The sequence below is a fragment of the Chaetura pelagica genome, unplaced genomic scaffold (genome assembly GCF_000747805.2).
Source record: "Chaetura pelagica isolate M959 unplaced genomic scaffold, ChaPel_1.0 scaffold45, whole genome shotgun sequence".
Lineage (NCBI taxonomy): Eukaryota > Metazoa > Chordata > Aves > Apodiformes > Apodidae > Chaetura > Chaetura pelagica.
This window is the reverse complement of record NW_009953217.1, coordinates 5,137,875-5,161,401: the sequence shown is the minus strand read 5'-3', so window position 1 is coordinate 5,161,401 and position 23,527 is coordinate 5,137,875. Positions and strand designations below refer to the sequence as shown.

At 38.0% G+C, this 23,527-nt stretch overlaps 2 protein-coding genes across 2 annotated transcripts in view; one reads left to right on the top strand and one right to left on the bottom strand.

Annotated features, from left to right (window-relative positions):
• Positions 1-21,997, bottom strand: part of LOC104388786 (protein HIRA) — a 30,336-nt gene extending 8,339 nt beyond the window's left edge. The window contains exons 1-18 of the mRNA XM_009997704.1: positions 21,967-21,997; positions 17,623-17,685; positions 16,765-16,875; positions 15,920-16,010; positions 15,350-15,444; positions 14,854-14,949; positions 13,556-13,716; positions 12,549-12,716; positions 11,916-12,029; positions 10,117-10,187; positions 7,087-7,192; positions 6,285-6,512; positions 5,520-5,605; positions 4,858-5,052; positions 3,274-3,444; positions 1,932-2,136; positions 1,067-1,168; positions 132-280 (exon numbers count right to left, since the gene is read on the bottom strand). Of these exons, the coding sequence (XP_009996006.1) occupies positions 132-280; positions 1,067-1,168; positions 1,932-2,136; positions 3,274-3,444; positions 4,858-5,052; positions 5,520-5,605; positions 6,285-6,512; positions 7,087-7,192; positions 10,117-10,187; positions 11,916-12,029; positions 12,549-12,716; positions 13,556-13,716; positions 14,854-14,949; positions 15,350-15,444; positions 15,920-16,010; positions 16,765-16,875; positions 17,623-17,685; positions 21,967-21,997 (2,243 nt within the window). The remainder of the gene's footprint in view (positions 1-131; positions 281-1,066; positions 1,169-1,931; positions 2,137-3,273; positions 3,445-4,857; positions 5,053-5,519; positions 5,606-6,284; positions 6,513-7,086; positions 7,193-10,116; positions 10,188-11,915; positions 12,030-12,548; positions 12,717-13,555; positions 13,717-14,853; positions 14,950-15,349; positions 15,445-15,919; positions 16,011-16,764; positions 16,876-17,622; positions 17,686-21,966) is intronic.
• A 128-nt stretch (positions 21,998-22,125) lies between these two features.
• The window catches only part of MRPL40 (mitochondrial ribosomal protein L40), a 4,894-nt gene continuing 3,492 nt past the window's right edge, over positions 22,126-23,527 (top strand). The window contains exon 1 of the mRNA XM_009997703.1: positions 22,126-22,157. Coding sequence (XP_009996005.1) covers positions 22,126-22,157 — 32 coding nt within the window. The remainder of the gene's footprint in view (positions 22,158-23,527) is intronic.

Sequence of the window (23,527 nt, the reverse complement as noted above, 5' to 3'; positions counted from 1 at the left end):
GTACCAAAGGAAAAGTTCAAATGTATATATAACATATATATAACATACATAATTATTATAGGCATATATACACCTGTATACCTATAGATACATTCTGCAGGCTCCACTTCCTCCAAAACAGTCTCTCTTACCAGCTTCCTGCTGCAGTGAGAATTCGACTGGTGAGGACGGTCTCCCATTCCTTTCCTTCTCGATTACACTTTAACCTGCTCAACTTGGAACCTCCCACTGTGGTCATTTCATTCTCTACTTCAAGGTACATTGATGGATCTGAACTTATCTGAAAAACAAAAAATAAACCCACTTTTTGGAGGAGGAGAAGTAGTACTCAAAAATCCAGCAATTACTATTAGATCCCAAACAATCCTGACTGTAAGAATGGATTTAAGTACAGCATTCTCTGTTTTAAATGGTTTCAAAATACACTGTGCTACTTCAAAAGAAGCAGGTATATGAAAATCAGTCTTGGCTAGAACATAAATAATTTCATTGTATTGGGAGCTTAAGAATGAAGCACAGTTGTGCTAGTCTGTGCTTCCTAATCAAAGGCAACAGGTCAATTCTAGATGTGCCCAGTCTCCCTACAATCTTGCAATTAGAACCAGACCACTACAGCCTAAACACATAGAAAAATTATTTCATAAATACCCAAGCTAATTCTATTTACCAGTCACTTCAGATGTAGAGCATCTCCAGAGAGCTGTGGGAAATCCCTCCTGAGCACTGTGCTACCAATACAGCTGCAGTAACAACGCACCAGTTATTCCCATCCCAGCCTCCCATCTTTACGACAAGCGTAACCAGGAGGAGGGACTGATGAAGCAGAGGTAACTCCTCTCTGAAGTTTAGTTAGATGAGAAGTGTCCTGTTTTTAGCTGATTTGCTGTTAACTTTTCTTATACAGACATATTCTTAAAAGCTGAAGTACACCATCTTGTTTGCTTGAACAAATACACATTCAATTGTTAATTTATTGAAAGATCCTGAATAATCTAAGAATTATTTTTTTTTTAAGTAGGATTTTTTTTTTAAGTATTAAGTTTGTTCCCCCTTATAGTCCACTTACTTGCAAAGTAAATGATTTCTGTGGGATTGGGGTTGGCAGTTTAAGTGCTAATGCTGGTGCAGAGATGCAAGCATCCTTCTCAGAGGCCAGAGTAGCTGGGGACTGGAAAAAAAAATTTGCAAAAGTGGTTAAATTTTTCTATTAAAAATAGTTTAAAAGATACTCTATAATACAGATTTAATTTGAAAGAAAAAAGTTTTTAAAAAATTCCAAATAATGCCAACTGCAAATATTAGTCTTTTTCTAATTGGTTCTGTAAATACAATTTTTTAAATCTAGCTTCTAAGAATTAAAGCAAAGCAAACTAGATGTGGTCCTTTTTTTTTTTTTACAGGCACCACCATCACCTTTTCAGCTGGAATTAATTAATGAAAATTTTGGTACACTGCATGAAAGCTAAGCTCTGAATACTGAAAACAGAGGGACCTATATGCCCTAAAATGATGGAAATTCCAATGCAACTAACTCCTTCATGGTTCCTAGGAAATTCATAACCATTTAAAAGTCACCAGATTCAAGTTACTGTCTTGTGCTTGGACCACCCTCCATCATACACCAACCACCACTGGAGTTTCATTTTATTCTCTACAGTCATTTGGCTACCACTGCTTCACATGCTGGTACCATTTAGTAAGTAGCTGCATACTGAAATAAAGAACTGACACATTTGCCACACCAGGTCCATATGCTTCTTATAATCCTAAATTTTAAAAAAGACTAAGTTTAAAGGCAAGGAAGAAGGATGGCTAAAAATTCTGAGAGCCTGATACTACTCATGTTTCCCTGACTTGATGCAACAAGTCAGCATGGAACTGACTTTATTAAACAAACACTGAAAACTACAATGAATCTATATTTCTTTCACCTGAACAGTTAAAGTTACTGGTACAAGTCTGGAGTCTTTCCTGGGCCTTCCTTTTTTCTTCTTTTCAACTGTTTCTCCCTCAAGTTCCAGTTTCCGTTTGGGAGCACTGAGTGGTTTAGCAGCTGGAATCTTCTCTTCACTGTCACTGCTACTCTCCAGAATATCCTTGGGCTTATTGTCTTTAATTAAATTCTGATCCTTCAGTCTGAACAAGTAAAAAAAAGTACATATTTCACATTTTATATAAGCTGATCCAAAAGCTACCACATATCCTACACACTGCATTTTTGTAGATTATATTCTTAGCCTCGAGTATATTTCCATATGCACAAAGGCAAGAGAAAGATGCCAAAGAGGGATGGTAAATCCTCCACAAAAGTAGAAGGTGCAGTATGGATGTAAGCTCAGACACCTTCTCTCCTTTAAAAAAAATTAATGAACCTAGCAGTTCGCAACTGGATAAAGGTATTTCCTAGAAATATTCTATGTACTCAAGATCTTTTTTCTTTGGCATCTCAAGTATGCCAAACAATATGCTTTTATCCATACTGTTCTGGGACATTAGAAGCAATTATGAGAGCAACTTAATACATCTTTCTTTTGTATCGCATGGTCAAACCCTTTGATATAAAAATATTGAGGCATTTACTGCAAACACATTTTGTGAGTTGGGCAACTACATACTTCTTTCAAGACTGCTATGTTTTTTTATCATGTGTTTTGGTGAAGCAGGAATACTTCTGCCATAACATGCTATGCCACAAAACAAAAACTTTTATTCTTTTTTATAAAAATCATGTGGATCCAGAGCCAAAACCCCTGGAAATCAAAGCACCTTCTCTGCATGTCTTCGAGGCATAAAACTGAGACACAACCGCAGCTATTATAATTACATATTTATATATAATTATAATGATATATGTAATATATATGTTATATAATTATATACTATTATAACAATAGGCCCTCTCTGCAGACATGTATGCTGATGTATCTGGGAGTCAAACTCACTCTTTCACAGAGGTGCAGGCTGGCATTTCTGCCTGCTATGGAGCACAGATGCATGCAGCCACATATGGAGGTGTGCACACACAGCCACTGGTAACGATAGTTTTAATGCAGAGTATTTTCAAGAGTCTGCTTGATCCCAAATGCCAGAGGCAAATGTAGAAAGGGATAATGACAGCAAAGAATTTACCGATTTGCAGCTGTCCCCTTCCTGCCAGATGTGGAACAGATTTCCAGAGTGCCAGCATCAGACACCCACACCACAGAGAATCCACGTTGCTACCTTTTCCCTTCACACCTCTGCCCTCCCGCTCCCCCTCCGACTATGCCTTACCTGTCCACAATAGTTTGATTTGTATTTGTTACAACAGCAGTCCCTGAGGTGGCTTTGGATCGTTCTGTAAATCTAGAATCAAATGCTTTCATAGGTTCAATCTTGGATGGAGTTGTCAGCACAGAGGAAGAGGATGCAGTAGGAGCAGTTGAGGCAGAGGTAGCATTTATACTGTCAGTAAAAGGGTCAGGAAAACAAGGATTAAAAGAAGTGTAGTATTTGTAACCTGAAGTGCTCATAACAACTAGCTAGCATTTGTTATACTGGCTAGAAAACAGATTGAAAGCCTTTCACTCAAGGCCATACATGAATTATGATATGCTTTTCCCCCTTTCCTGTGTCACTATCTTGCAAGCTGTGCCAACATTCAAAAGCTCTTTATGATACATCTCAGAGCTGAGGGCTTCATGTGTCTGCAGAGGTACATGGAGATTAAAAGACCCTAATTGATTAATTTTGTATTTTTAATTCAGGAATTAAATGATACTTTCAGCTGGTACTTAGGCACTCAAAGGAAAAGGATCACTATGTAAAATGGTGACTGGGATTCTCAGTTTTATCCCTTGTTCAGGTTACCAAATACTTTCCATGCCAAGGTTATATTCCACTGTTTATCAATCAAACAATTTGGGCTAAAACAATTCAAGCCAGATTTTGATTTTGTTGTTGAATAATCCAAACTAATTATTAGGCCTTTCCAAGCATAACTCTAAGGGAAAGGAATGTGGTTTCCCCACACTAAAGCATTCCAGGGATCTGTTATTTGAATAGCTGTTTATTTTAGAGATTTTTCAATTCATTCAGAGAATGAATTGAAAGAAAGAATGGCTCTAAGATAACTGATCTTTGTACTAAAAAGCAGTTAGAATTCCAGTTTCCAGAGAAAAGGAGATTTAATTGTTTCATCTTCAGGCATCTCTTATAGTCTACCCACCCATTTTTTTAATCTGTGGCCAATTTCAACTAAAATTGATGGAGTGGTTGAGGTCCCAATGACATTGTGCTCTTACAAATGCTATAAAAAAAACACATTGAGGAGAAGAAATCAAGCCAGTTTTACCACTGAGGGAAAAGTAAGTAAAATGAAGTTACTCCATAACTAACTTGAAAGACATCCTGGTCAAGCAACATCTGTGCACTGACAAGTAACTGTGCTTACTCTTCTTTGGTGGTTGTTTACAGGGAAGAAGTAGGACTATGTTTGTAGAGAGGAGATCTACAGGACAGAATTGGATGGGAAACAGGCTTCCTTGCTTCCACTGCAGGAAAACCATCTATTATTTACTAATAGCAGCCCAGTAACCTATAAGCAAGTAAATTTGTTAGAGCCTTAGCAATCATCCATGTACCTCATTGCACTGAAGCTCATTTTCAGAACTATGCATATGGATTTATTAATTACTGATTTATCACTATTTAAAGTAATTAAATACTAATAAAAACTTGATGCATTCAGGAATGTTAGTTTCTTGAAGTTTTGCAGTAAGAAAATCACTTTAACAACTGCTTGATTACAGAACTGTAAACAAGAATTAGTAACTAAACAGAGACATATAAGCAAAAAACAAAACTGCAAATACTGACCCATCTTTATTGGCTGCATCTTCTGTTGGCTTTATACTGGCTGCTGTTGGCTCTACAGAAGGCTTTGAAGCATTAAAGGAATTTGCAGCGTTGGAATCTAATGACATGAGCTGTTGGTTACTTTGAGAAGACATCATTGAACCAGAGAGAGATCCAGATATTGGGATGCTATTGAAAAATGCTGTAGAAAAATCCCTGAGCAAAAAGACAAATAACAAATATATTTCTAGACAACAGTTTAAAAAGAATATGTAAAAATACAAAAATAATTTTTTTTAACTAAACTGTTTATTCCATTCTCTCTTTCCACAATTCATGCACAACCTAAATAAACCACCACCACCTAATTTTCCACAGTTGTTTCTCATCTAAGGACACTAAAGGCACTATAAATGTAGATACGAACTTGCAATACATTAGAGTATTGTTCATTCATCTATAAAGGTGAGTGTTCTTCACTCACCTGCAATAGTAGATAATGAGAATTATCTATTGGAAGCAGGATCTTTTAGCTAAGAGAAAATAGGCTGAAATTATATTCTGTATTTCCAGGTATTTCCAGCAAGAGCTTCTAGATGCCATAAGATTATATTAAGTCAGAATTCTGAGTTTGCACCAATAAAAAGGTAAAGAAGGATTTTAAAGATGACTTCTAAACATACCCAGTGTCCAGCTGAGCTATGCAGAGAGGTGTGATCCTTCTCCGACCATCTGCTGTTCGTGTTTCAACTTGCTTTTTTAAGAGATTCTGTTGGGAAACATATTTCATTGTCATTTCTGTTAAATAGAAAATGCTTTTTTAATTTTTTTCCAACTGACAATTATAGGTGTATTCAATGAAAGATGTTCCTTAATTAAAAAGCTGTTACAAGTTTTTTTTCCACATTCATCTTGAGCCACACTGTTGATGTGTAAATAGAATCAATCCATATTTTTATTAATACAAGTGTATTTTAGTACTACAGTTTGGTTTTTTTTAGCAATAGTAGGTGTTTTTCAAGTAGAAGTTCATACATTACAAAGTACAAGAGAATTCTGATTCCACATAAGAGAGTCAAGTCCAAATCACTCTTATCTATATGCAGAATCCTTCATTAAAATTGTGTTCTATGTTTAGGGGATAATTAAATAACGCTTTCAATCTCCTTCACTGAGAAAGAAAAGCACAATTCTACAGTTGGACTGTTACTAGCTATCTTAGGCTTCCTTTCTGCACACCATGAATTTAGCATTCAGAGAAATACCCACAAGCCTTTTTCACATGGTCTTATTGTTGTTTAAAAACATTTTAACTTTTCAATAAGTGCCAGTGATGTCTCCTGGGCCATTCATGGGGTGAAAGGTGCCCTTCAACATGAAAAATAAATAAGCAGGTTGGTATTTATCAGCTTAGTGACACTGTGAAGTGACTCTCCCAGAACACCTACCTTTCTAATGTCCTCCAAACTCTCCCCATTAACCATGCTCGCCACTTTGGGAGTCGCTGCTGCAGACCCAGATGCTTCCCTAATTGAGGCATTCTTCTGCTCCACCTGCTGCTGTTGCTGTCTCTGTTGGTACTTGAGCATCTCTGGATTCTCAATAATGGTGGTAGACAACTGAGCTTCAGTCATGATAGCCAGGCTTTTACCATAGGTGGACTGATGAATGTTGCTCTGTGGGTGTTAAAAACGTATCATACAAAAAGAGTGACTACAACTGCTCTCATGACATCACTAATTGTAATGAGATGGAATCATACAAATCTAATGGAATCCATAAAATGCAAATGCCCTCTACACACAACAGATTTTTTTCTTTCTTGATATTTCCAGCTAACACTAAATCAATACATAAAATAATTGGAATTCAAAGCTTTAGTTGCTAATAGCAATGAGAGGAAAACACAGCCAACAGCAATCAGTTTTAAAAGACTTGCATATATGCAAGTCAAATAATAATTTTAAAGTGTTTTGAAGCACCCACTCCTTGTTTCCTTGGACAAATAATTACTTCAAATGTATAATGATTTGTAAGCAAGTGGATGCTTTCCAAACAGAATTTCTTTCCAAAATAGAAACACAAACCCATCTCTTGACTACCTTTTTTATGATCTGTAAAGCAGTCAAGAACACATTTCTCTGTAAAATGGAAATCAGCCACTACATACTTCTATAAATAGTCTGATATTTTAATTGAATCAATACATTCCTTAAACATGATCACAGATTATCTGAATGCTTACTGTACCTTCTCCTCCTCACTGAGTGGATCTCCAAGTTCATCTTGGGAAAAGTCTAAAAACGCCACTGATCCGTCCATGGAACACACCAGGATACCAAGTCCATTAAGGGTCCTGAAGGAAATAAAGGTCCATCTTTGTTTTCAATCTCTTTCATTAATACAAAGGGACAATACAATAAAATTGCTCAATAAAAATGTTAGCATAAGAAGTGGGACAGCAAGGAGACAGGGTGATGGGCAGCAGAAGTCCATGTGCTGTTATTCCCTTGGAGGCTGCACACAGGAAGGTGGCATAAGAGCAATACACCTACCCATGGCATGATCAGCACCATGAAAACCTTTCTGTAGGAGTAAAACAATGAACAATGAGATAAAATTATGTGCTTCTTCTATAGATGTACAAAATTGATGTGCTAATGGAACTGGGTGAAGAAAGGGGCCTTCCACAGAGAAGCAATCGACGCACTTCTTTTCAGGCCACATAAACTGCTCTTAGGGGCCCACAGAAGATGAAGCTGCATTATGCATGGGAAATAAGTAACAGATAAAGAAAGAAGTTGGAGAAGTATCTCTTCTCTGTCATTATCTGAAGCGACAGCAATAAAAAGAAAGCAAGATGTGCATCTGAGCAGTCCAAAGATCTCTATACTAGGCAAGAATCTGTTTTATTTTGTTATTGTTCATTATTTAGGTTTTTAAGCAAACTGCACATATTCTTCTATGTGGAGGTATAGTCTAACCATCCTCTGGAGGTCCCAAAAAGGTTTTACTTGTGGAAGAGAAAGGAGAAACTATACATTCCAGTCTTCATGCAATTATATCCTTCCACATATAAGCTATAAATGCATATTTGGAAAAAAAAAAATACCATGAGTTTTGACTGCTAACCCAGTAACTTCCAATTATAGAGCTCATAGAGACAGTGACTGCTTTACACATGACTGGTTACAGAGACCAGAAAAGGAAAGGGACATAGGCATTACCCTGAAATCCTATCCAAACTAATCTAGCAAGGCTTAAAAGTATAGCACATTCATCCTGTTATAGATATTCAAAAACATTTTTTCATGGTGGGTGGTGCCCTGATAGCTTTTACCATAGGTGGACTGAAGAATGTTGCTCTATAGGCATAAAAATCTCACACGCAAAGGGTGATACATCCTCATGGCATCACATTCAGACCAGTCTGCCTTGGCACCTTGTGACTAGGTTAAACCAACACTGCTCCAAGTTAGAAAATGATAAAGTATTGTTGAGAGTTTTCTGCTTACTTAGCAGACAAAATTGCTGAGCTTCTGTTAACCTCTGGATCAATTGTTCTATGAAAACATTATCATGTTCAGGTATTATGATGATGGATACAAGTCTAAAACTCTGAAGTGGAAAACAGAAAGCTGTAACAATACGCAAGTGTCAGATTCCTCTGAATTCACTCAGTCTGTTTTCAGAATGGAGCATATTTCTGGGAACATTCCATATTATTGGCATTTTAACCATACATTTCAATGTGTAAACAGGATATAAAAATAACAAGCTTCCTGATGATTCTTTGTCTCTGAAATATCCCACAAAACCATTTTCTCAGAAATGGCAAAACGTTAACCAGCTATTACTCCCAATGACTTTACCCCATGAAAAATATGCAAATTGCAGATGGAGAAATAAAAAATGCTATGGGAAAACAAAACTATTCAAAGCTATTGTACTACAACAATAGCAGCACTTCTCATCAAATACTCCACATATTGGCTTTCTAGTCTTAAATCTATCAATTAAAGAAAAATGTTGGGTTTTTTTAAAGCTTTTTGTCATGCTTCACTGAGCTTCATGTCAAACTCCACATGGCACACAGAAAACAGTAAGTTACACAACTCTGCGCTTTAAAATTTGCAGCATAATTCCACCATGATTGTTATATTTATTAAAGTAGGATTTCAAAAGTTAGGGAGTGATAGAATTAAGACAAACTGGGCAATCAGCAGTGTGCCTATCATGAAAAAAATTCTTTTATTGTACAGAACCCATAGCTCTGTAAATGACCTGATGCACAGGTGGCAAGTATTTTTTAACACCACTTACTGAGTGGTCTCAGGTTAATTCTCCCTTTTTATTCACATCTTGCAGTGAATAAAGAAATATTAACTTCTGCACTTTTATGACCAGGCCTTAGGAAGAAAGCAGGAGAGGAGACAGCACCACTAACTGCAGAAGGAGGAAAACAAGATTTGGGATGTTGGACTGCTGGGAATATGGGTTGTCCAACTCAACCCAAATCACTAGAGATGTGCTGCAGCCTCTTGGGAAAACTCAGCCCTTGCCTTTCTGCTACGTCCTGTGGATGAGGTGTGGTTGTGTGTAGTACCTGCATTAGCCCTTTTCTGAGACTTGCTACATGATCAGCCTCTGTTGCTCTTCAACACCCTTCACATGGTGCTGCAACAACACAGTATGACTGCATTTTTACTAAAGAACAAAAGCTATTGCGTTTACTTTTTTTACATATGAAAAACCTTCAGATATTCAAATGATGAGAGAGCAGTGCATGTGTGTGATAAATGAGTGTACATATAAAACATAAAAATACTCCCACAAAAATAAGTCTCTTGTGGTATATTGTCTCTCCTTAGCCATGATGGCAAGATCATCCTAGGAGGCTAACATGAATCCTACATAACTGTATAGTGCAATAACTTTTCATAGATGCAATGCATCTAAAACTCATCATGTTCTCCATGCTATGGTATAAATTACATACTCTATGAAAAAAAATTCAGAGAATCATTCCACGAGTATTTTACTGCCTTATGTTCTAAATATATTAGTTTTTGTTGAGTTTTAATGTCATACAATCTCAAGTGACCACCTGCTAGTTGCTATTGTTACTACCAAAGATGTTGCAGCAGAACCAAAAACTTCAGGAACCCATTGTGTTCCAACAGCTACAATGTGTATTGTTTTAAGAAATTTCCAGTTAATGTGTGTACCTAAAGTTGATAACACTTTGGCTTTTGTAACATACAATAGAAATCAACTTACCAGGAAATGTCCATGATAGATTTGTCAAACAGCTCATGTATGACAACTAACGGTCGTTTCAGACATGTGAGCTTAAAACAGAAGAAACAACAGAAGCTTAGAAGTCCTATGGTACCATTACCACATTAACACTCTCCCTGAGCCTAACAACATTCACCAAACAAGATCTGGCCAGGAGACAGCTGTGTGCCTGATAGTCTATCTGAAGCACCTAGTTACCCATTCCACTACTGGCACAGAGAAGCTCTGGAGAACAGATCATCCATCTGGAGCTGATATTCAAACCTCTCCCTTCTGAAACAGGATGAATTTCTTAACTAACTTTGCCATTACATTGCAGTCATAGAACACTCTCTACCACTCAAAAAATAATTCTGCAGATGCTAAAGTCAGCTTCTATTCTAAGCTTTACTAAGATAAGGATGTTGCAAACTGACAGCGAAAGGAAGACAGAAAACAGATCAGGTTTCCAGACTAAACTAGTTTCCAGACTACTTGTCTAAAAGCAAAGTCTATTGAGAGCAAAGGGAATTTGACTTACAATTATTCTTAAAGAAGATTTAAGGTTTACACTTGTAAATCAGCTTAGTAATAAAGAATTGAATATGAAAATTCCCAGTAACCTCTTCTAAATCAGATATTTTAAGTTCTTTTACACTAAACCAATGGACTCAATATCTATAGCATGATGAATGAACTGAACAGCACAACTGAAATGAAGCAGAAGGCAATGTGTCCTAGAATGCTTCACAGAGGTAATGTAGTAGTTATTTCTTCTATGTTTCCATAGGTCTGTTGTATGTGTATCTATTAAGCTCTTCAGGGCAAAGACTGCCTATAACTTTGCACCTCTGGTAAAACCTAGTATAACCTCAACAGGCACCATACATGAAAGCATAGTATAAATAGAAAGCAAAATACACTGAGAGTGATACTTTGATATGGGTATGCACTGGTAGCACTGCCAGAAACAGATTTAGTGTTATGCATTTAGTGATTGATGGATAAATATCACACACACTACAATCTATAAATAGTAGATAGCAGTTAGTAATTGGTGTGTTCTGGTACATGTTCTCATCACAAAGCTTTACAAATCAGTTAAATGTACTCCCTGTCCTTTGCAGTTGCCAAACAACATATCTTGCAATTATAAATGTGAGAATAGCTACTTTTTCTTAGTCAGAATCACAATTTTAGTGTAGATTTTAAAGTAAAACCCAACCTTAATATTGAAAATTTGAACATATACTTAAAAAGCTTATTCACTCTCACATTCCCTTCCATAGTAAAGACAGAAGGCCAGACTGAAGCCAGAACAAAACAGAAAGATGAGTTGTATATGCGCTCAGGAACTGCTACCCTGTGCTTGCTATATCTCCTCATACCCATAAAAGTGAGATGAACAAAGCTAGACTCAAAGAGTGATTAATGGGTAGACGGGCTAAACATAGAGAAACAGTAAAGGCTTTTTTCTTATGAGACTCACATGGAGAATGCATAAAAGATACAGGAAGAAGATAAGGCTGAATTACATTTATTAACTGTGGTAACATTATTTCCCTTTACAGTTCCTCCCCCCTACCAGGGAAACATACTCTGCCCCTGGCTTGTAGCTGCTTTTGCTGTTTGAGAAATGAACTTATACCAATCCACTTCCTTCCCCCCCAGCTAATCCTGCAACAGCAGAGAAAAAAACCCTAAAAATCTAAATACGAGACAGTACACATGACTTTTGTGCTAAACCCTGAAGTTATCCAAATGACTATGTTAGTCAAAGGCAGCAAAAACCCACTTACCCAGACAGAAAGAGATCGATCCTTGCTACCAACAGCACAACAGCAGTAGGGACAACTTGACTTGGTGGAGCTCCCATTCTTTTGTTTCTTCTTGAAGATTTTTGGATTGAATTTCTGAACACATGAGATGCCCAACATGTTATTATAGTAATTACATTTTAGTATGAGATCTGCTTTAAAAGCAAGTTTTCCACTTAATAGTGAAAAAGAAACATATCATAGAAACAGTCCCCCACCAGACTGACAAAAGCAGCACAGGCTTCTTAAGAGGCTTCCTGAATGCCTTACCAGGAATGGAAAATAATATTAATTTTACTAGCAATCAATAGCCCACTAGAAACCTGAGACTTTAATAAAGTCACTGAACAGCTAACGAAGTTGGTGTTTGGCATTCCTAAGATCCTCCTATTCTCCCCCTTCTTATCTTGATCATCTATGTCCAGTTCTCTTATCACAAGAGCAAGCCGATTGCTTCCAACAGGTAAAGCTGACCTTTATTTTAATCACCACCATGCATTTGCTTTACTAATCTTGACCAACTATCTCCACCTCTTGTCCCGTTTATGCATAAAATTATCAAAAAGCACATCTTAGAAGTTTTCCTCCTGGGATAAATTACTATCACTCACTCACCACTACTGTAACTGCCTTCCGATGCCCTACAAAATCCATGTTGGTTTTCCATCCATCTCTCTCAATGATCTGAGCAGTAGGTCCAGAATTATTCATGGCATGAGCAGAAACAAGATAGTGACCATCAGGTGACCAGCTAAGACGCAACACATGAGTTGTCCCTCCACACTGATAAAAAGAATTAAAAAAAAACCAACAACCTCAACATGCTAGAGCTTTAAAAGTCTTTGGCACACACAGGGTTTTTACTACAAACTTTAAATTTTAGATTCAGGGAATATAATTACAAAATAAGTCTTTTGTGAGTATGGAAGAATGACATTACTTTAAATTCTCAGCAGTGGAAATGTTCAAGGCCAGGCTGAATGGGGCTTGGAGCAACCTGGTCTAGTGGGAGGTATCCCTGCCCATGCAGGGGGTTGGAACTAGATGATCTTTAAGGTCCCTTCCAACTCAAACCATTCTGTGATTGTATGATAGGCGTTCACAGTCTGTTAATAAGAGCAATTGTACTAATCACAATACCATAAGATCACTGCAAAACACTCCACTCACTAAGCACCCACTTCTGTTCCCAGAAATATGATCTCTTGATCAAAGTCATTATATAACAGCCCTACAATGTCAGACCAAAGATCCTTCCTAAGTACTGATGTTTCTGATAGTGGCCAATAGAAGATGCATAGGGAAGAACATAAGAACAATGTAATTAGTGAGCTGATACTCCCTTGGAATAACCTCTACATTCCCAGGAATTAACTTAATTGTTTACATAACCCATGTCAACCTTTGGCACCTACAACACCAAATGCCCATGACACTCCATTTATTCACATGTTGTGAGAAAGTAGCTCTTTCCTCCCTCCCATTTTGAATCTGCCATCTGATAGTTTCATTTGATTCAGCACTGTTAAATTCACTAATGTTTGTGCAGAACCAGAGTGATCCTTACAGTGTTCAGTCATTCTGTAGGAATTCACTTTGAATGGTCACACATTCTGAAGTACCTCATCAAAGGGTTTTGTGATGCTGGTTTCCAGCTGCCAGTCCATGGTCCGCCACACCTTCAAACTTCGATCATCAGCTTGAGAGGCAATATATTTTCCAACAGGATCCCAGGTCAGCCCTTTTACCAAGCCAGAATGCCCCTTCAAAGTGGCAAGAATTTCTGTGCACACAACATTGAGAAGAGAGATGAGTTACTGCTATCTCCTCTAGGACAAACTGTTAAGGAGGTTAACAAGATATTTCTGAAACAGCGTATTCAAGATTCAAGATTCAACCCCTTCAAATGTACAAACAACAATATGCCAACCAATCTGGAAGCTGCATTTAAGCTAAGAATTATATAGGAAGTGGGAAAGAGAATTCTGGACAAAAGAAGGTGTGCAAAACACTTGGTAAGAAATAGATCAGAGCAGGAAGACCAGCAGAGCCTAGGCAGTTCAGAATAGCACTTATAAGCTAACGTCAGTTACACAGTCACCCTTTCCTATGTATCCAAAGATCATCACAACAAATTCTGCTTTGTGCACCAAACATGAACTGAAACAGAGTTGCAAGTGAACAGGCTCACAAGCCTGACAGATCTGGCAGCCAATTTCAGTCAATCTCTTGCTTATCAGGCTGTGAGAGAAGAGGCTTAGAGGGTTGCACAGGCTACACAACCAGCTTGGAAGACTCAAAACTCTGGAATCAGGATTGGAAGCAACCTTGAAATAAATAGCAGTGATTGGGCACCACACAATGGGAGTTTTAGCCTGCATCAAGTTACATGGTGAGAAGCAGCCAAATAAGAACTTCTGCTACTGTGAGGCTCCCCATGCCCTTCCATCCTCCCCTTCATCATGTAAAGTCACACTGCTTATTAAGCAGCTGGATTTAAAATGGAGTAAATGGGACAATGCTCCCTCTCCCCAAGGCAAAAGAATGGAAAGTCCTGCAGGCACAAAGGCAACAGGGAAAAACTATATGCATTGTAGATGTAATATCAAGTTGAAGTTCTATTTGTTTGGGATCTTGCAAAGAAGGTGAAAAAGAAAATAGATGTAATAATGACCTTTGCGTAAAATCCAAAGCACAACCTGAATTATAGCTGTTGCCTACAGCAGAGCAGGACCTACTGCTCACTGCCATCCAACCTTGGAAGGAGGATTGACTCACCAGATTGCAAGTGTGTCATCTCAAAAGGCAGACAATCTATTGTCACAGAAGAGATTTTTCAGCCAGTGAAATACATCCATGGAGGGAAGAGTTTGTCACAAAGCTTTAGGTACTTGCACATTTGAAATGTGAGAATTCTCACCTGGAAATTTTACAGCATTCCAGATGACAACAGTGTTATCAACACTACAAGATGCCAGCCAGGCATCATGTGGAGACCACGCCACATCCATGACATCTGTTTAAACAAAGAAAAGTATCCATATCAGATGTTGATGGTAATTGGAGAATTAATTCTTTGGTTTATAAAAATTTTATCTTCTGCCAACCAGGAGATTACTCTCAGCAAGTGTGAACCTTTATTTCAACAAAAATAGTCTAGCTTCCTTTACTAAGATTAATTTTTAAGGTAGCAAATAGCAAAATATAAGTTTTTCCTATAAAGTTGCCAGAAATTAGTTGTATGAAAATAAGCATTTGATTAAAAATGAAATTTTATTTTAGATTTTCATTGCTGCTCTTAAAAGTAATTACTGACTTGTCACCAAATTTTTACAGTAAGAGCAAGAAAATGTAGCACTGAAAAGCAATTTGTTTCCAAACTTGCAATGATGTTCATTCAACAGCTTTTAACTTACCTCCTGAATGGCTTCTGAGGATTGATACACATCTCCACTGCTCAACATTAGTAAGTTTGCTACTAGAACCAAACACAGTGCTAGGTCCAATGTACCTAATTAAAACAGAAGCAGTTATCAACAGAACCACCTCATGTTCTTCAGACCCTCTGTCTGAAGAAAATCAGCTGCACAGCACACTTCTATATTATAGTCAGTTATTTCTGCAGTGAAAACTGTAGAAAAAATTTTTTTTTTTAGAAAATAATTGCAATTATTAAAAAATAGCTTAAATAATACGCACAATTTCTACAGAGAGGAAAAAAAAAGATAACATTTAAGGTAACTCCTATCAGAAAGCTTTCTTCATGGACAGAAGGAAATGCCTCAGCTCCTCAAGAGGAGAGCCCACGGAGAGAGAGACACTCCAGCCCAAATCTCCAACACCAGTGATGTGGTATCACAGGTTTCAGCTCCTTGTGCACCAGGCAGAGCAGTGAGCTTACAAAAGGCCAGTGCAGGGAAGAAACATTGAGACGTGACAGAGAAGCCTCCTTGAAATGAAACAAAACTGAGAAGAAACATGCTTACGCAGCTCGTTTCCACACCATAATCAACTTGTCATCTCCCCCTGAAGCCAAGTAAACTCCATTGTTTGACCATCGCACACAGTTCACACAAGCTGAAATGTAGGAAAGAAATTTTGTTAGATGAAATAAGAGATTAAGTAGTTCTGGACCAGGGACAGAGTTTATAACAAGCAAAACTTGACAGGAGATGTCAAGGATTTAAGTGTGCTTTTTCTACTCAGAGCAGTTACTCTGTCTGCTTTAGATAAATGAATTGGTTCTTATCTTTCAGTAGCAGTTGAGGAGCTTCTTACTTCAAAAAAACCTATTCCTTCTTTCAAAAAGCTTCACCAAAGTAGCTCAGAAGAAGAAAGATTTAATATTAATCTAATAATGGGTGAGATGAAGATGACAAACAAGGAAAGATAAATATCTTGAAGAAAAGAAAGGGTACAGTTTGTTCATATAACCGTATTTTCAAATGTCATGTGCAATAAATCCAGAATGATTTAGAACTATAACAATTATACTTCATATGATGCTTCCTTTATACTTTTTTCTTCTCTTTTCCTTTCCTTCAGAGCTTCCCAGTTTCTCAGAATGTGCATTATCAGTTACTTCATGACGACAGCTGGAAAAGGTTCATGCAGGGATTTCCAAAGGGATCTAAATTTTCCCACATTTTAACAACATTGTCTGCTGAATATCTAAAGAATTATACAACAAAGCATAGGATCACTCTGCTGTACTTTATTTGTATTTTATTGATTGATTCACCAAGGGATACACCATGACTTGTCTAATCACAAACATGTGCTTTGGCAAATTGCCAAAGTGTGTAAAAGAAAGAAAAAAAATCTTTGTTACCTAAGTGATTGTCCATCTGACAAAGCATCTTGGGAATATTTTCATTCTTTTCATCTTCCTCTTTCAGGACAGGAGCCATATTCCAGATCACAACTTTTCCAGAATCCTGACCTGTAAGAGAACAAAAAGCCCCTCCTTTTAAATAGACACAAAAAAAGCTTTTCAATTGAACTGCAGTTCCAGAACAGATGCTAAGATTTAGGCATAAGCGTAGAGGGAACTTTGGAAATATTTAAATATAGATGCCATTCTGATATAATTACAGCAAGTCAAAAGTGTTTCATTTTTCTTGAAGCTATTAAAAATAAAGTTCTACAGACTTGTTTGAGAATCATACTGTGCACAACGATAGCAACCAGGAGGATGAATTATTTATAATAAAATCATATTTTAAAAGAGAAAAGATAACATTAAAATCCTATATTCAATTACTGTGGCCAACATAAAATTAATCATTATTATAATCCAAATAATATTTTTGCACGTATTTCTTGAGTTATTCCATGCATACAATTGGATTTTTTGTACCAATAGCTCTACTATTCAGCAGGGCAAAAAGCCAAACTTCACATACAATTCTTCTTCAAATAAAAAAGAATTTTGACTAGTATGGTCACAACTCAATTATTGCAGCTACTATCTCAATGATGTCCAGGAGGGTGAGTGTATCAGAAAATGTACCCCTGCCTTCTGTCACAGCACTTTTCAATCCATTTTAATGACTTATATCACTAAGATACAGATAATTATTTAAGTGATGTGTTTTTAAAAGGATCAAACCAATCAAAGTGTTAAGAAGACACAAGACTATTATCATGAAAACCCAAAAGTCTGCCTTCTCTCAGCATGCAGACATACCTTGTCCTCCTGTTGCAAACTTGGTCCCATCTGGGTGAATGTCCACTGAAAATATTGGCTTTCCTGGAATTAGAGAACATACTGAATGTTTGACAGTCAAGAGAATGCAGTAACACCACAAGAACCATAACTTTTCTGGCTGGCCACAGTTGTAAGAATTACAGCTGACTAAAAGAGTTGAAAGCAACTTGATGACAGAAATGACAGCCTATTAAAAGTGTACATGGAAGTTACCATGCCATAACAAACCAGTGATAACCAAGGAGGACAACCAGCAGGATATGCTAAATGCCTCAAAGCAAAATCATACCACAAAGCAAGAGCCAATGAGGCAAAACTGCGTTTGGGTATGGAACTTCTTCCAGATTTATACAGTTCATTAGCTGATGATCTGAAGCAACTTTTGGTTTGGTTTCTGTTTTTGTTTCCTTAAATCCTTCCCAATCTCAGATCGCATCACACAATTAATTGTCTCAAATTTAAATTCTATTGTTATGAAACTCTAATATTATCCTTAAATCTTCCAGTTCTCCATATGCTACATCTTTCAGAAGAAAAGTAAGTTTGATGAAAATGTAAACCCTGTAACAAATGACTAACATAGTTGGGGAACAGCTTTGGAACCAAGACAACACTCTCTCTCAGTCTATTCTCCTCTGAACACTGAATTATATACAGCCTCCTGTATGATCACAATTCTTCAACCTCTGCATGAGAAGGAAGAGGGAAGAAAAGCAACCTTACTGCATTTCAGTGATTCTCAAAGAGCTACCACTAAGGATTAGTTGAAGCTTCTTCCTAGGATAATCGTCCAGCTCTAAAAATTTCCAACTGACTTCTTAAATCAGAGGCCCTCAGCAGACTTTTCTTCTAGAAATTCAATCAGCTGTTTCTCAGATCTGTAATTAACACTGATAGCCCCTAACACAAAGTGATCCACAGCTCAGTCATGGACTCTGTAAGAGCCACCAACTTTATATATCCTGCACCTGCCACCTGTTACTTCAACAGCCCTTGGTTCTTGAACAGAACAGTGGACAAAAATCACTTCTCTTACCCCTTTTCTCCTGCTCACAACTCTATATGCATTCATCACATCTTCTCCCACTCCCAGCCCAAAGAATCCAACTCTCCTCAGTCATTCCTTGTACAAAAAAGCTGTCTCACACTTTTGATAATTCTGGTCACTCTTCTACCAATCTCTCTCAGTTCTCTTGTATTTTATGACGTGGAGGGGAACTGGCATTGAAGACAGTGTTCAAATGATCCATGTATTTATATAGTAGGATGTTTTATATCAGTTCTTTTCCTAGCAGAAATCTGGGGTTCGATCTGCTGAGCACTGAGCAGATATTTTAGTAAGTTATCGTAATCCCAAAAACTCAGACCTCAGTGGAAGTCATCAGGTCACAGGGCATTATTTTACATGGAAAGTTTAATGAGGGTATGGACTTTGCACTCAGGAAAGGCGGGGGTGATAAGTGAAGTCCTCAATAACAAAGCAAGTTTCCTGTGTTGCTTAACTGTGATCTAGGAAAGGATCTTATTCCACAGGTAACTAATCATACACGATGATCTGCCTAGTAAACTTGGGCTTTTCCACAGAATTTGCCAATAAACTTAAAGCACAATGCCTTGTGAACATGAGGCCTGCTAAATTTATCTCCTATAAGACCCAAGTAAATAGCTTCCAGCTGATGGATAATTCCTAATAAATTGGACTAATTTAATAGAACTGTTTCACCAGCAACAGCCAGGTGCACCCAGTAGTTAACACTTAAAGACAATGTGCTTCTCCCTAAAATCATTAGTTTACTAAATCAAACAGATAAGAATCTTCCATTTTCCATAGACAGGAAATCTGTCAAACTACACCCAGCCTCAACCTGTTACACCCACTTAACAGACATTCTGCATTAATCAACATACAAACAGCAACTGCAAAATGCCATGTAAAACACTGGCACAGCAGAATACTCACAAGTCAATTTAGATGAAATATTATTTACAGATCAGTCTGGATTTCATTTCCAATGGTTTTGGATATTATCCCATGATCAAATAAATTCAGTTGCTATTTAGCACAAACACCACATGAAGTTTCAAGTCAGTTTTGTTACTTATATTCATAGTACAGAAATAGGTGAAACTCAGGTGGAGTCAATGGCAAGTTCAAAATTTCAAGGTTAGCAGTAAGAGGCACTAGAATGACAAAGCTTGGAAAGGAACATCTTCCCAGTGCCCTGCTCCAGAGCTGCATGTGCTTTTCTTGGCTATCAAGAAAAACAAGGCTTGTCATGATTCAATGAGACTGCCTTGATTAAAAAAAAAAAAAAAAAAGAACCAGTGGTTCAATAAAGTTCTATAAAGTGGTTAAATAAAGCCACCTGGTTATGAATGTATATTAACTCTTTCACAATCCAGAAGGCATTTCTGTTTTTGTAAGTTTACTCTCTACACTTCTATGTCTCTTAAAATACAGAACAAGTTCAAGAATCATTAGATTTTTTGACCAAGCATACCAAGACTTACATGTGTTTCCAGTTTCATGAATCTAGAGATGTAAAATGATAAAAAAAAAAAAAAAAGATTGAGAACAGATTAAGTGATTACAGGACAGAAATCTAGCAAGACAAAGTCATGACAAAGGTGCTCTCTCCTACAGGGCACCATTATCAAGGGAATACTATTTCCAGTGGTGGATAACACTCACAGGTTAAAGCTATAAGACCTTTCTACTTGTGGTTTTCTAAACTGATCACAGATAATGGATTTTTTTCTCACTTCATTTTCTCAAAAACAATCCCTGAAGAAGGAGCCATTATTTGATAGCAACTGCTTCCTTCCCTGGGTCCATGTCTTTATCTGATTATGTTGTTAGATCCTGTTGAAAGGAGCCAAAAGGCACAAGGTTCCTGCTTCGAGGTGACTGAACACATTCTCATGCTCCCAGGTGGTGAAGCATTGAATCTCCCAACAGTCATGATGCATTAAAACAAAATGTGACACTTCAGTAACATTAAAATCTAACATTATGTGTTAAGCCATTTTGACCTCTTGTAGTAATTTCTAAAAAAAAAACAAACCCAAACAAAACACAACAGAACAAAAAGCAAAAGAGCTGAAATTATTGACGCTCCCAGTATCCCATCCCATATGGAAGCAAACTAGGTTCATTAAAAACAGAACACCTTAAGAAAGACCAGATGTCCTGTTAGATTATTTAAGGAACTCAAATATACCTTACGTACTGAAAGAAATGCCAATAATGAAACGAGCTTGGAACAGAAAGTTCCAAGATAATTAAAACCCAAGGAGAAGGTTCCATCTTTAAAAAACACACCAGCTGAAGAAAAGGAGTAATTTTAAATATTGAATAATTTTTGTTTGTTATTTAACTTTAGGCAATAATCAATGAACTACAAAGACAATTTTACATTAATTTCTACCACATTATGACTGAGTTTCTATTCATTTTACTTCCAGCCCATCTAATACATAACATCCAGCACGACTCACAAATCAATTCAAATATTTACATTCCACCATTACAGCTCGGAGAGATAATAAACTCTGTGCCTATGTTTAAACAAAAGCAGGCTCCAATTTCTACAAGTTGTTATACACGAACAGCACCTTAGGGTTTGCACGGGTTTCTCAGAATCCCAAGGGACCTCTGCTTTCCTGCAGGGCTCAATGTTTGCCATCGTTAAGCACCAAGGCTCTCAAGACCTTGTGTGCCAAATATGTATGTACAACTCTTGGATGCGTGATGCATTTTTATGCAGGTACTGAACACAACACTGGGAAGGAGAAGCAGACCACACCACCCGACTTACTGCCACACATTCCCACCCCCACCCTTGGACTGCACTTGTCAATATTCTTTCCTAAGTCAAAGAAACACAGAAGAGGACACAATACTAATGAGAATTTCGTGCAAAGTCTAATAAACCCCCGCTAAGAGTGTAAAAAGCTTCTGGAAAACGCATCTGAAGGAGAAATATTTCCACTAAGTGCCCAGATACAGCAACATTAAGAATGCCAAGACAAAAAGTAGTAGAGCCAAAATGTGCTTAAGTGCTTTTACTGTAAATGCACAGCATCCTGGCTGAGCTGCACACAATTCCCAGGTGTACTGAATTTCCCTGCTCTGACACTAACTTCTGAATTCTGTCATCTCCTGGAGAACGCATGCCTGTGAGCACCACAACATTCATCCTAGCCCACTCAGAGAAGTACAAGACCCAAAACTGAGTGGGGAGAGGGAAAGGCAGGAATGACAACACCTTGAACTGGTGTCTGTAAGAGCCAGTCTTGTGATCAGGACTCTCTCTCACATACCAAGAACAGCGAAGCAGTCTCTTGCGCCCATGGGGAAAACAAGAGGAGTAAAAATTATCACAAGTCTTCAGCACACACAGTATAAATTAACTTTACCCTGTTTCTGGAGAGGTTTCAGAGTAAATACGTAGGCCCATCAGAATGAAGCAGACTACCTGCATGCATCAATGCCTGCAGGATCCAGAACCTGGGTATGTTATGAGAGGCCGACTAAATTCACCAGTTTTTATCCTGCACTCTTTGCCCCAAGGACAAGCACACATGAATGTTATACAGACCTGTCTTTGTTAGCAGGCCTTAAAGCACTTTACAAATGAAGCTGGTGATGAATGGCTGTTTTGCAGGTAGTGAAATCATGACAAAGTAACTTGCCCAAACTCATCCCAGCAGGACAGCAGCAGAAACAGGAACAAAATTTGGGACTATCGAGGTCCTGAATAGTGCATTATCCACTGGGCAAAGAATTAGCAGGGCTTTATACATGGGGCCATGCTGCAAGCTGCTTGGCTTTCTGCAATGGTTAGACCTCCTCTGAAATGCTACAGATTTCAAATACATAGCCTATACCTAAAGATGCAACCATGAAAGAAATGAGTAAAGATGTTACAGATCCAATCTCTGTGATTTGCAAAGATTTAGGCCTAAGTTTTTATTAAGCTGCTGGTAAGCATGGATGTGAACTCAAGGCTTTGGTTACTGTTCTTAAAACCTGCAGCATGATTACAAAGACAACCATGCACATATAAAAGGAAGCTGTAAAGTTGCAACTGTGGTTTCTAACCCAAAGCACAGTTCTCCAGTTTGAATAAGCTGATCTCTGGCTTGGAGACCAATCAGCTAGATGGGTCCAACTACTGACATTTATACCAGGGTACAAAATTTGCAGTTGAAATAAAGCTGTAACCATTAATTTGAGGACAAAACTTGCATAAACAGAAGTGAGCCCTTGATGTTAGATTTTTTCTCACTACTTCACCAGGAATAGTACAGATATTACTCTGAAAATTTACTGTAACCACCAGTGTAAGTACGTAACAGTGATGCTATCTTGTACTCACCACCCTGGAAAAGTAGAGAGCTTTCTGTCAACATCCACACTTCATTCTGAAAGTGTTTTACCTCACAAATCTCTACAAAATTACCAGAGGAGTGGCAGGCAGGATACTATATAACTTCAGGGAGTTGTTTTGGAAGTACTATGGGAAGAATTCTTTTCGTCCAGGGGCAGTTACAGCACAGGTGACCACTGCTAAAAATTACAGAATTTGAGGACTTTAATACTGGACCTGACCCAGCAATGTGAGACCACTGTGTCCACATCAATGCCTCACAGCCAAGGAGAGCACCACGACCACTGCCTCCTCTCTCCTTTACACAGACCACACCGGATTCCAACCACCCCTCCTTATCCACACGCGTGCGGTTGCCTGGCAGGTAAAGGCAGCTCAGCCTCCGGCTCCCAGCCCTCCCGGCACACACCGGCCCAGGGCCGCCCCGAGGCCGCGGTGCGGGCTGCCCGGTACCTCAGCCACCTCCCGGCGGGCTCCGGCCGAGCCGCTCG